This window comes from Anarrhichthys ocellatus, unplaced genomic scaffold (assembly GCF_004355925.1).
Source record: "Anarrhichthys ocellatus isolate YVR2014 unplaced genomic scaffold, GSC_Weel_1.0 scaffold61, whole genome shotgun sequence".
Taxonomy (NCBI): Eukaryota; Metazoa; Chordata; class Actinopteri; order Perciformes; family Anarhichadidae; genus Anarrhichthys; species Anarrhichthys ocellatus.
In genome coordinates, this window is record NW_022280091.1 from 365648 (window position 1) to 380028 (window position 14381).

General features: G+C 43.6%; 1 protein-coding gene across 9 annotated transcripts in view; it reads left to right on the forward strand.

The window, feature by feature from the left end:
* Positions 1 to 14381, forward strand: part of nfixa (nuclear factor I/Xa) — a 113518-nt gene that overhangs the window by 27478 nt on the left and 71659 nt on the right. For 8 of the 9 annotated variants that reach the window (XM_031871927.1, XM_031871925.1, XM_031871932.1 and 5 more), the window contains one exon: positions 9059 to 9590. In XM_031871927.1, coding sequence (XP_031727787.1) covers positions 9059 to 9590 — 532 coding nt within the window. Of the gene's footprint in view, positions 1 to 7066; positions 8260 to 9058; positions 9591 to 14381 lie in introns of those variants that run through there. The other variant, XM_031871929.1, reaches the window with a different exon arrangement.

Below are 14381 nucleotides of genomic sequence, written 5' to 3' on the forward strand. Positions count from 1 at the left end.
CTGCTTGATTCCTGCTGTATTTGCTCACCGCGAGGCTCAAAGCCCCCTCTGCAGCTGGAGGCAGGGCCTCGGCGTAGCCAGCGAGCGGCCGCTGCCATGCGCCGACTGGAACGCTGTTAGGTGTGTGCAGCAGCCGTGGTTTTGGGGGGGGGTGAGACAGAACACATGAGAGGGGACGCTCTCCGTCCCCCCCGTGTGACTGAAGCATAAAACTGCTGCTATCACCCTGAACACACGCGCACACACACACACACACTCCAAGTATCACACTGCCCACTTGACCTTATCAGGAATGGCCGCCCTTGTCGAGGGGAAACGCTGTACTCTCAGTTTTGCTCCGACGTCCTGTCGGAAAATGCCAGACCAACAGTTACGTGTGTGTGTTAGTCCGTTTATGCGTGTGTGTGTGTGTGCTTGCCATGGCGACGCTGCAGAACCCTCGGCAGTGTAAACACACATGCAGTAGTCTATATGCATTCACTTAGCATGCATGTAATCCTATACTGCCCCATCTAGCTGCAGCCCCATGTTGACGTGGTTTTATTAGATCATTCTTTGCCAGAATCTCCTGATTTAGTTTGAAATCTATAATCTTGCCCAGTTTTATTTATACCACGATAACATCATCCCCTTAAGGGAAACATTCTTTCTAATTGACGGCGCTGCATGATGAACATCCAGTTTAGCATTGGAAGGAGTAAATGTATAGTGTTTCGCACAGCCCTATTTTGCAGTCCCCACTGTACATTTTGGCGTACGCACTGTATGAGTTTTGAATTCCGCTCACCAACTCAAAGCCAAAAAAAACCCGCAAATATATTTCACCGTTTAATCATCGCAAAATGTATTTTGAAGTCGTCCAAATTGAATTCGGCTCACATATTTCCAGCATATAAAAGGGGGACTATAACTCACTTGTGGGGTTGAAGTTATGTTTATAATTAAGTGTATAAGGTGAAATTCATGCAGATGGGCCAGAGTCGTAGAAAAACCACACAAACCTCAAGTAAACCCTGGCTGAATAAATTCTGGATACCAAAATAGAATCCTAAAGATCCCTCGATCTTATCTTTGATGTGCTCACATTTGAGGCTGAAGCAGTCTGAGTGGACAAATCCATCGCACAAACGTGAAAGCATATTTGAGTATAATATTACCCCGGTCTGCAGTCATGTCAGAAGCCCCAGCTTGCTATCAGTCCTTGTGTCTCTGGAGCTGATTTAAAGCTCACTCGCTCTGTCTTTCCCCTCGCAAGCCTCATGCCACAAATGGCTTCCAGACTTTCACACATAGTAATGCTTCAGTGTGTAAACAGGCGTAATTACAAACGATGCGCAGACACACTTTACACATCAATCTGTGCTGATTGGGAGGAAAGAGAGCAGAGAGAGAATTTCTTTTTTTCCTTCCCTCTTCCAGGGGGTGTAGATGAATGGATGAAAAGGTTTTGAGCTGGGTGGAAATGGGAGGACTGGCAGCACTCAGGACATTTTTAAGAAGAATAATGTGGCTCTGTGTGTGTGAATGCATGTGTGTGGGCTCGGAAAAGTGAATGAAAGGGGAAGAGAAAAAAAGGACACTTCTTTTTCTTCTGTGTCATGAGAGTTTCCAAGGAAATGGTAGTTTATGTCAACTTGTCCGTAATTATTTTATATCCCTGAGGATTGTGGGGTGACTAACCCATCACCCCTTAATGGCAGGGTGTTTCTCTCCACTAGTCAGGCCTGCTGAGCACCTTTACGTCTCCTGCACTCCTGTAATACAAATATGGAAACTTCGCTCAAGCCAAAGCAACTTTGTTTTTCTCTTCCACTTCCTTTTCCTTTTCTTTTGACAGAAATGGCATCATGAGAAATGGTTCAACATAGGTTTTATGTAAAGTTTAGAATAATGAAGCAAGATAAAAAAAAAACAACCTTTGATTTATATACAAAGTGCAAACAGTTTAATAATTATTCCAGACCACCTAGAGTAGTCAGAGCACGCACGCATGCACACACGCACACGCACACACACACACACACACACACACACACACACACACACACACACACAGGGAAAATAGCTTAGATCTCTCACAGTCTTTCCTTTACATCACCACAGTACTTGTCAATGTGTGATTTCGCACAGCAGATGTCAAAGTGACATTCCAGTCGTGACACCTCATGACATGCTGTAACCTTCATCAGCTTTCTCTCTCTCTCTCTCTCTCTCTCTCTCTCTCTCTCTCTCTCTCTCTGTGTGTGTGTGTGTGTGTGTGTGTTTCCAAACCTTATCTTACAGGATCAACCTGAATAGTGTTAACAAAAGACTTGTGTGACAAATACAATTTTCTTCTTTCATTGTAGCATTTTTTAAAATTAAGTGTAGATTTTCTCTTTTTAGTAATTTAATTTTATGTAAAGATGTTGCTTCATTCAAATGTTGAAAAGGCAAAAGCTTTTTTATGTCCCAGTGTTTCTTATTCTTTTAGCAAATATTTGGTCAAATCAATTGATTATTAATGTTATTTAATATAGAATATTACATTAAATATTTTATATATATGGATAAATATATATATAATATATATATATATATATATATATATTACAAGTTATGAAAATGTATTTACAATGGAACAGCAATTAAAAATTATTACAACTCAAATGTTCTGAATTTCCGTATTAAACTGCAAATATGAAACGTATGCATGAGTCAGAATTTTTAATTAAATAACGTCCCTTTGTTTAAAAACACATTTTTAATATATATATATATATTCAGGACATTGCAGTGCATTCACTGTTATAATTAACAATTACAACAATTATAACAGTTAAGTATCCTAATTTCTGTTTGTCAGAAAATTCTATTTTTTAAACCAGCTAGTCTACATTTTAAACCACACTTTTTATGGAATTTAAATTATTTGAGATCATGTTGGTGGTAAAAAATATATAATATAATATACTATAATATAAAAAGGAAATGTGAATTGGGTGCATTTATTATTCTGATTTAAATGACACCTGTTGTGAGGCTCATGGACCTAATTTAATTAAATTTTGTTTTGATGTATTACTTCTACTCCATTCTCTTTTAATTTGTTGCAATCACAATTGAACACTTAAAAGGAAGAAAACAAAATGAGCGAACTTCATGTTGTTAATCCAATGCCACATGCCCAGCGAGAACACATTTAATGCCTGTTGATTTACAACCAAGTCGTCCTCACCCTGCAGGATGTGGCATTAAGTAAATATATGACCTGATCTTCATTTCCTTGTGTCTATGCAAATGTCAGCCCTGTGGCATTCATTTGTATACCTAAGACTACTATCACAAATATTCTCAGGTAATTGCCTATTAGAGCTGTTGACAGCAGTGTGGGAAACAGGGCCGAGCTACGGTTGTTAAAACGGATTGTATGCAAATATAGCCCAGAGACGGGAACGAATAGTCCTTTTTTTTCTTCGCACAAAGGTGTTAATAGTCTCTAAAGAAAAAAGGAAAAGCTACATTAATACATCTGCACTGACTTCTGGGGGAAAGCTGCATAATGCAACATATTTGTTTACTCTGGCGAGTGTTTGCCTTCACTGAGGTCATACTTTCACACTGTTTTTATTCATTGGCTCTACTACGACACATCCGCCTCATTTTAATTCTATTTCGACTTTTACCATTTATTTTGACCGCTATTGTTTAACGTAGGCCGCACGAGACCGAGGCGGAAGGCAGACGTGCTCAAGTTCAGTTGTCTCTCCGTGGGGAAGAGGGCCATTAGATGTGGACATATTTGGTATTTGGAGCAGTTGTACTGTCGACAACGCGATATGTTGGCTATTTTAACGAACGTAAAATACAAAGAGTTACTTACACACAGACGGACGGCTTCCGCTAAAGGTTAACAGAGAGAGAAAGACGGCCGTAATAAGCCTAAAAGACTGCCGTTATTAGCCAAAACTAACGTTGCGCCGGTGTTGAGAAGATTATAATTACCCGCTGAACATGGCGACCGAGGTAGGTTTCCATCTTTTCAAGCTGAGAGTATTCATTTTGTATATTGTTTTATAAATGTAGAGACGCAGGGTGCAGTCCGTTTTAATAAGGTAAAGGACCGGCCACGCGGAGGGGTTTTGGTGTGCTCCCCCATAGCTGCGTTACACGGATAACTTAACTCCCCTGGTCAAAACCTTTATATCATATATTTATTGGTGTTTAGATAGTTCTGAAATAAACAAAACAGCCAATTTTCAACGATAGGACATGCCCTGTGCTTAAAGCCTGGATTTTGGTGACATTTTACTTCTTTAGTTTCCAGGCCTCATTTCACAGCCACAGCCTGTTTTTAGCTGTAGGACATTTAGGATATTCTTAACAGGCAGCCATAGCATACATGACAAAATGGTGTAGTGGGTAAAACTGCACCAAGCACTCTCTCTCTCTCTCTTTTTTATTTTTTTATTTTTATCTATGTTTTGTTGTTTAATAACCATCAAAATTACAGTTTTTAGGGTTTTTCTTTTGTCTTGTGTTTTTGGCAGTTGCTGCTGCTCCAAGCTTGGCCTTGTTAACGAAACCTGAGGTGTTTTTTTGCGTTTCTCTCCTGCTCTCTGAGTTTTACCCTGTCGGACAGGAGGGGAGATTGTCTTGCCCGGCCTAGCGAACAAAGGTCGTCGGTTTTTTTTCTGAGAGACAGAGTGTGGCACGCAGAGATAAGATGAGCCCTCGCTCAAATTATTGCCGAGCAGACACCTAAAGAGTCCAGTGGCCAAGGCCCCAACTAACTGCCACCCGTCGTTCTGCCCCCGAAGAACTCTGGGCAAACAGGAGAAACCGTCTCTAATGAGCTGAAGGAAATGTGGGTTTGAAAATGTCCAAAAAAATAAATAAGAAATGGACGTATTAAATAGTAGGGTGCCACACAGCCTCATTTCTTGGCCAAAATCATAAAAGATCTTGAACTGCAAATTGTGCACAGACCTCAATGCCTGTGTTATGCTGTTGTGTATAATTTTGTGTTTGGTCCAGTTTATGATCATAATAGTCCTGGCAGTGGATTTAACTAAGTGATTTCAAAAAGGGATTTTTTTTTCTACACATTTCATACAAATAGCAATAATAATTATTATTCTATAGTATTATAATAGGTTTCTGTCTGTTTTCCATCCTCTGTTGTATAAAGAGTCAAGAAGAGTTATGCTACTGAAAATATGTTGCAGGGAAGGAACGACAATGTGTTGCTAGTTTGAACAGACAAAGGAGAGGTTTGGATTTCCCTGATAGTGATCTCGGTTATTATCATTTTGCCTGTCAGTAATGGCATGATGATATTACAGGAAGTGACTGTAATACTTGGCACATATCACTCCCTTTTCTTAGTCTGCGGCCCATTTATCAAAAAGTCTAGATCCCTTCAGTCTTTTCAAATACGCGACAAACGCATTGTTCTTCAAAAACAAACATGCGCAGCCTCTTTAATTCCATCTCCTCATGTTCCTTTTGCCCATATTTTTTTTTCTTCTTCTTGCCTCCGCCATCTTCTCTCATTCCCACATTTTTCACGTGTTCGGTTGCGGCTGTGGGAGGCAGGCGTATGTTAGCATGAACAATCGGCACCCGGCCCGGCTCGGCCAGGTCCAGATGGGGCTGCGTGCCCCCCCCCCCAGCTCTCCAGTCAGGCAGCCAGCTAACCGGCTAGCTACCCACCCGGTTAGCCAACCAGTCATTCACCCAGCCAGTCACGTAGCCTTGCAGCCAACCGAACAGCCAGCTTGCCAGCCAGTCAGTGGACCGGCCAGTCATCCAGGCTGCGGCTCCTCTGTCAGACACTGACAGAGGGAGCAGGCCAGGCTAAATCTGATGGTCCTGGGAGCCAACCAGAGGACTCTGGCCTTTGTAGGGTGTTCACACAGACAGCCTGTTCCGTTGCACAGCGGGGGGCCTCCACCCACAATCAAATGTCCGGGCCCTCAACTTTGCCACATGACAAGTTAGCTTTTTGTGGCTGCCCATTGCCGAGATTCCAGTTTTGACAATGTCTCTATATTTCCTATGAGCCCTGTGGACTTATTTGGACAGCATAGATGAGCAATCTTTTTTTTTTTTTGGGGGGGGGTATTTGGAAGTATGACATTTAAATGCACTTCTAATGAGAGGAGGGGTTCATACGTATTTCATACATGCATCAGATTATATTAAACTGATCCTGGGTGGGAGCCTTTGTCCCTCAGATATTTCTCCCATGGTGCAATGGGCACAGCTTGTCCCTCTGAGGTCATGTGGGTCAGCCAATGAGGATGAGACAATGCGCTTGCCAGGGCAGCAATACAGCCCTTTGCTCCCTCACTTTCCGCTGCTCAATCCCAATCATGTGCCATTGTGTACTTTATAATGCAACGCAATGAAAATATGGGCAATTTACCGCCTGCAGGAGGAAACTATAATTCTTTTTGGCTTTTCCAAAGACCAGTGTATCCGAATTTGAAAGCATTAGGCAAAGCTTTGTGAATTACAGGGAAGCGGTATAGCCTGTTTTAGATGGTTTTAATATCCGCTTGCCTCGCCTTGTTAAACAGCTTAACATATATAGGCTTCTTACATGAAGCTGTCCACCACAGCATATTCAGCCGTCATTGTCCACTGAATCACACACAAATGGGATTTGGTAACAGAAACTTTTAATGTGTTTCTGTGTCTGTGCTGTTGGGGCGTTTAAAGTGGAGTAACAAAACAAAAAACAAAAAGAGAGGGGGAGAAGGGGCCAGTTTGGATGTGAGAGTGCATTTTGAAACAGGAGAGCATGTTTTTGGATGGTATTTTTTGGTGGAGGGGGTGGGCATTTTCTTCCCCCTCCTCTCTTTGTTTGTGTGGTAAATCCAGGAGCAGCTGCTGGTCTCAGGGTCTAGTGGGATTTTGGGCCTGTGTTTTCTCATGCCATCCCATGCCAAGGTGGTGTAACGCGAGCAGAGAGAGAGAGAGAGGGGTGTTTCTGGAGGGGGTGGGGCTGGGTGGGGGTGCAGTTGGAGAGCGAGCTGGTTTGTTGGGATGGTTGTGACCATGCTGGTGACGAAGGCGATGAGGGTGGGAGGGGGGGGGGGACTTTAGAAGGCAGGCGCTGTCTGGATTGGATGCATGTAAAATTAATATCCTCTGGACTTTGCCTTTGCACTAGATTGGAACTTGTCTGTTTGGCTAATGACGTGCCTTCTGCCTGCACCACACACAGTCCCCGTCTCTCCCCCTCCCTCTCTTCTCTTTCTCTCTCTCTCGCTCGCTCGCTCTCTCTCTCTCTCCACTACCAGCCACCAACCATCCAACCCCACCACCCCCCCCACCGCTTTGCTTCTCCCTCTGCCATCCCTCTTTACCCTCCCTTTCAGCGCTGGGAGCGTGCGTATTGGCTGGGCTGTTTGAGCTTCGGTGCCAAATAGGTGGGCCCTCTGCATGTTGGCACAGACTCAGTCAATGGTTAGAGAAGGAAAGTGGAGAGGAAGAGAGAGACAGAGTTGGAGAGAAAGAGGGGGAAAAAAGAAGCTGCACTCGGGTTTGCCAGCGGTCGTGCACACTCTTCCAACATTGATTCGGTCCTCTTGTTTTGTTTTCCTTTTTTCTTCTTCTTCTTCTTCTTCTTCTTCTTCTTCTTCTTCTTCTCCTCCATCCGCACCCCCCTTGTCCAGCTCTCTCTCTCTCTCGCTCTCTCTCCGTGAGTCTCATGCAGATCCCACAGAATTGAACCAATAGCACGCGCCGCTTTGCCAAGCATTTTGCTGTTGTTGTTGTTTTTTTGTCAAGATCGTTTTTGCTACATATTTTTGCAAACAAAGAAGCTTGTTTAAGTTTTCGACAATTTTATCCTTTTTTGCTGCAATATCTGTTTTGTTTTGTTCGTGCAAGTCCAGCTCTATTTTAATTTTTTTATTTTTTTTAGCTCCTTTCAGACAGAGCGATTGCTGAACTTCTCTCCACTCTCCTTCTGTTGTGCTCTTGAACAGCACCTCTCCTGCTACAGTACCTCCTGTGTTCCTGTGCTGCTATTACACTGCGCCCCCTTGGTCTGCCTCCTCTTTCTCTGCCTCCCCCCCCACCCGCTGCTTTTATTGGACAGTTTCTCAACTTCTTATTTTGCTTCTTTTTTTTTTTCACTCAGTCTTTTGTTTTCTAATATACGCAGCATTACTTCAGCACATTTTGATTGAGCAATCCAGTTGTTTGTCCTCCCATTTTAAGTTTCTTTGCAATCGGCGGGTGAATTTATGATGAGAGAGCAAAATGGTAACTACCATGTTATTCTTGTTTTATTCACATATGTTTTGTGATAGCGACTGTTATGACATTATTTTGAGTGCGGATGTAGTTATGTTTTTTATGGACAAATATTCTATGTTTAATTCTAATACTTAGAATTTGGTGTGAGTTCTCTCAAATTATTTTAAATTATTTTTATTGTAAATTATAGTTTATGTTGTCAGTCAGCATTAAAAAAATGGATGTAGATATATAACATCATTTTTTAGAATTCATGTTTTCTAGATTTTTTTTGTGGTTGTTTTGTTATCGATAAATTCAAGTTTGGCAATATTTATATCTATAACTAACACGTTTGATAATATGTATTTATTTAGGCAGGCACATAAATGTTGAAACAAATATTATTGAAAGAAAACAGTAGAATCCGGTTCTCATCTTTTACCTCTCATTCATTCAGTGTTGTGTTGTTCAGTGTTGTGTAAAGTGTGTCCTTCAGTGTGATGCATCTGTGTTAGGTAGAGAGTGTAAAGCATCTCGCTCTCTCTCTCTCTCTCTCGCTCTCTCTCTCTCTCGCTCTCTCTCTCTCTCTCTCTCGGCACCACTCGCTCATTCTCTCCCTCCGCTCACACAGAGCAGGCGCCGCTCCTCCATGCTGCGTGCCGGTGCTAACTGCCTCTCTTCTCTCTTCCCTTCCTCACCCCCACTCCCTCTCTCCCCATCCTTCTCTCCCCCATTCTCCCCCTCCCTCTCCACTGCCTCCTCCTGCTTCCCCCCCTCCTCCCTCTCCTCCTCCACCCTCCCCCCTTCCTCCTCCCTCATCCAGGATGAATTCCACCCCTTCATCGAGGCCCTGCTGCCCCATGTCCGCGCCTTCGCCTACACCTGGTTCAACCTGCAGGCCCGCAAGCGCAAGTACTTCAAGAAGCACGAGAAGCGCATGTCCAAGGAGGAAGAGCGCGCGGTGAAGGACGAGCTGCTGGGGGAGAAGCCGGAGATCAAGCAGAAGTGGGCCTCGCGCCTGCTGGCCAAGCTCCGCAAGGACATCCGGCCCGAGTTCCGCGAGGACTTTGTGCTCAGCATCACGGGGAAAAAGGCCCCCAGCTGCGTGCTGTCCAACCCCGACCAGAAGGGCAAGATCCGTCGCATCGACTGCCTGCGCCAGGCCGACAAGGTGTGGCGGCTGGACCTGGTGATGGTCATCCTGTTCAAGGGCAGCCCCCTGGAGAGCACGGACGGGGAGCGGCTGGTCAAGTCGCCACAGTGCACCAACCCTGGCCTGTGCGTGCAGCCGCACCACATCGGAGTGTCCGTCAAGGAGCTGGACCTCTACCTGGCCTACTTCGTCCACTCGCCAGGTACGTGGCCAACTGGATACTACACACTGTTAAGGAGCGATGCCAACACATAACTCGCCATACATGCCCGTGTGCATGTGCATATGGATGTACACACACAGAAACATACTTAGCACAGAAACACTGTGACACATTATTAAACAGAGAGGGAATGACAGAAATAATAATTCATAAAGATAGGTCTCAGTGTAAAGATGCACGCAATAAGTTTCAGAAACACACGAAAAAGGGGTTGAAAATTGAGGAAATAATTAATATTATAATTAAGCTATCTAATATTATTTTATGGATATTTTGAATTTAGTGAGTTTTTTTAAAAAAAAACATTATTTTAAATGAATAAAACAAACATTTACCTTTGGGAAACAAAATAAGTATTCCTTCTTGCTTTTGTTCTCTTTGGAAACGGCAAGTCATTTTGGTTTTTGTCTTTTGCGTATTTTTCCTTTTCTTCTGTTTCTTGGTGTTTGTTTACGTGACAACATAGTATCAGCAATAATAAAAAGAATATGTGAGTGTGTGTCAAGGGCATTCGGCCAGCGTGCTCTGGCAAGTACGAGTTCATTTTTCTGAGCGAGGCATTTGCGGCTTCATATGATCATGTATTTGGTGTTGTTTTATAGGAAGGAATTTGCATTCCCGTGTGTGTGTGTGTGTGTGTGTGTGTGTGAGAGCGAGAGAGTGTTTTTTAATGAGATGGTCACCACTGTCAAATTGTGTGTTTTTGTGCGATGAGTGAGAGTTGCTGTTTATAAGATTGTACTCAGTCTGTCGAAGTGTATGTGCCACGATAAGGCCATTGTAGCCAGGGATCGTCATTTGGCCCCAGCCCAGGTTGTGTGTGTGTGTGTGTGTGTGTGTGTGTGTGTGTGAGAGAGAGAGAGAGAACGAGCGGAGCCGTGAGTCTCCTGCTTTCAGGCCGCAGGCTGCTGCCGCCTTCACCGTCTGCCTGAACGCTAGCACCACGCTGGACCTGACTGCCAAACACACACTCACACACACACACACACACACACACACACACACAGAAAACGCCACTGCTCACAGACAGCCAGTACTATTGCAGCCACCTTCACACCCAGACACACACACACACACACACACACACAAACACAGCTAAATAAAGACGCACACATTTGATATAAAAAAAAGATGAAAAAACAACTTCTCTTTGTAGCGCACTTTCACACATAATGCCAAACACGGTTTTAGTCACGATTGCGTACACACACCCACGCGGCGCGCACACCAGGCCAAGGACTACCATAGATACAGTGTGATACAGCCAAACATTGTTGTATCTCAGCCACCATCGTGGATACACACACTCGCACTCGGCCAAACATCACTGTAGCCTCCAGTGCGCGTACTCTACACACAGCCAAAACACTGGCTGTGTTATTTTATCCCCCCGCATTGCAAAAAACACTGTCACAGCAACCACACACACACACACACACACACACGAAACACATTTCACAGCCAAATCCTCCAAATACGCACTACTTCACCATTTGCTGGCTACGTATACATACAAACACACGCTCATGACCTAATATTATCTCAGCTGGAATTTTCTGGAAATTTCAAACAGTGACTCAACCAGCCACACACACACACACAACCAGGCACACATAAATATATATATGTATACAGCATATCCCAGTCACTGCCCAAATACACACACTCACTCTGCCTAGGCATAACTGGTAGCCGCTAATATGAGTGTAGCCAAATGCTATCTCCCGCTCTCTCTCTCTCTCGACACATACCAAAATCTCGTCCAGGCCAAACACCTCACGCGGCCCGAGCCAAACCCTGGCAGCAGCTCCAGCTTGGCGGTCTGTCTGTGGCGGTGATAAACCGGAGGTAGCGGGCAGTCCTGATGTTGATGAAATCTGAGTTCATGTTTTAGTGGCATTCTTTTTTTTTTCTGAAAAAAAAATCCTCTGAAATAATATTGTTTGATTTTATTTATTTATTTATTTTTTCACTGACTTAGTTATTGCACTATAACTGAGACAGTGCTGCAAAAAAAAAAGTTATTGTGGATTTTGGGTCAGTGGTGTTTTGCGACTTAGTTACATATCTGCAGAGTCAGTTTTGGATCAGTTTATTATGAAATGTGCAGCGCTGTTAAACGCTGTTTGTCTTGTAAATCATACTCTCAGACTACAATGAATTATAGTATTATGTTTGTTTAATTTTAGCTCAAGAAAAAAATATGAAATAATTGGCCCACACCTAATCTAGAAAGACTTTGCCTCACCATTGCATTTTTAGTTTTGGAAGGGAAATTATTATGAAAGTGTTTTTATATATTTTTCATATATAATCAAAACAAATATAGATTTAAGTTTCTTCAGACCTGCCAAATTTAAAAAACTTATTGGGAGGGCAAAATCGATCTCTGACGCAGAAACAAAACGCAGTCCACTTAAGAGATGAAAATATTATTATTATTATACTACATATATATATATAGCACTATAATTAACACGAAGACTTTTATCTGAATATAAACTAGTGAGTGATGGTGGCTGTATATGAATGAGGGAGGATATTGAAATCTCATATTTAAAAATGTTCACACATACAGTGAAACTAAACACACACAACCTGTGAACGTCTCATGACTGCTTTTCTCGACCTCTTCAGCTTTCAGTCGGCCGCTGCTCTACTTTGGTTTACAGCAGTACAGTAAAACCCATGGCTGCTGGGAGGGGCTGCCCAGTGCGCTGCCCATTCATAATATGGACTTAATGTGTGCTCTCTCTTATCTTATCTGGCGAACACTGAGTGCCTCTGCACTTTTATCTGCCTCCAAAAGAGCTCCTGCTCAGTTGAAGTCCTGGTTGGAGGGACACTTTGGGGACAAACCACCTTCTGCAAACCTGTCATAACACGTCATTCACTTATTACATGTCGAAGCATTATTTGTCAGCATACGCACATTAAGGGCTTTTTTATTTATCTGTTACAGTGATGAGTGGTTACATCTTTTTTCCTCCTCAGCCGCGCAGTGAATGACAAGATGTGCCCATTGTTTGTTTTTGTTTGGTTTGCGTTTTTGTCGGTCTTTAGCATCTCTGTCTTCCTCGCTCCTCTTTGATCCCGTGCACACTTTTGTTTTGTCTCCTTAAACATCGCCCCCATTGTTGCTCTCACAGAGGTAAAGCCTCTGCTGATCTCTTTTGTTTATATTGTAGGAGACACAGGGAGAGAGGGAGAGAGAGAGAGAGAGAGAGAGAGCGCGTTGGAAAGCAGAAGAGGCTGCGATAGTGATTGTTCTGTTTGGCAGCGCCCAAGCCCCGTTGGTGTGGGAAGAAGAGAAAGACGTCTTGTGTTTTGTTTATGACAGAGTGGCAAAAGCTGCCACGGGGAATCTCTGGGCTTGCCGTCAGGCTTTCTCAGGCTGTTCTGCAGCCAGCCAGCCTTTGAGATCCCCTCTGTTACTGCGCATAACACGCTGCAGCCGTAACAGAGCAAATCACGCCGCCACAGTACAGAACCATCTCCCCCTGTTTTTCAGCCACCTCAGATAAAGGGCAGCAAACCAGACAGAGCAACGTGTCTTTGAACATTGCAGCTGAAATACTGCCAGAGAGTAGAGACGAGGGGAGGAGTGGTGCAGCAAAGTGAGCGGTGCATTATTTTTAGTGTTTTATTAAGAGTGATTGACTGGTATCATAATGGAGATAGTGGTCTGGAAAGAGCCAAAGGTCTGCCAGCATACTGGCAGGGTCGCTTTGATAACCCATGAATGGAGTGTGTTGGACGGGCTTCGTTCACAGTACTGGTTGATGTATAATTCTCACTTCTGTTAAGTCCTCATAGGTGGGTCCACTTGTTCTCCATCTGAGGAGAAATCATTCAGCTGCTTCTCATAGTGTTCAGTGAGCTATTTGATTTATAACCTGTGTGCTATTTTAGCTTCAACTCAGCACATTTCTGATTTATTCAAGGTTGGAAAAATAGAAGATTAATAAAAGAAGAAGAAGAAAAACCCCATTTGTCAGGTCCAAAGTTAGCTCAGTGCACTTAGTCATATTTTGGACCTCGTTCTTGCTGCTTTCTCTTTGCTGCTTTTTTTTTTTTAACTTTTCTTTCTTTTGTGCGCGGTAAGTGTGATCATGAAAAGATGTTTCAAATGTGTTTCCAATCAAAAGTGCAGTACAGGAAATTTGCAGTCACTCCGAGGGAGGTGTGAAATGTGCTCGCCGTGCCATTTCTGCCATGACCGCTCCACGCTTTACGGTGCCAGATCCCGCCTCCCTCTCGCTATAGCAATAGTCATGTCTTGGACGGCTCTGTGAGAAAGCCCAGAGAAAGTCCTAGCGCTACGGCCAGCACCCCACCCCCCACACACCCACACACCCACACTCACTGACCACAGGAAGGATTCACTAATGAAAACCCCACTTTTGTTCATCGCTGAGGAAAACTCCTGGCGTTTTTCTGGATTTATGGGAGGAAAGAGCAGAAATGTGGGCGAAGGAGGGAGAAACAGAGAAAAAGAGAGGCACCCTGACAGTCGTGGCTGACATGATGAATGGCTCGCAACGTGTTCAAAAGTTGACAGGATACACTGATGGGTTCCACAGGTTCCCACTGCTCCGTGGCTCAGTGTTTCTTTCTTTTTCCTCTGTGAAAATAATCTGTTCTTAATTATTTCCTGGATCTCTTCTCCAGCTCCCATGACATCACTAGGGTTGAGTGGACTGTCCTTGTGCATAAGTGTTTTTGTGTGTGTGTGTGTGTGTGTGTGTGTGTGTGTGTGTGTGTGTGTGT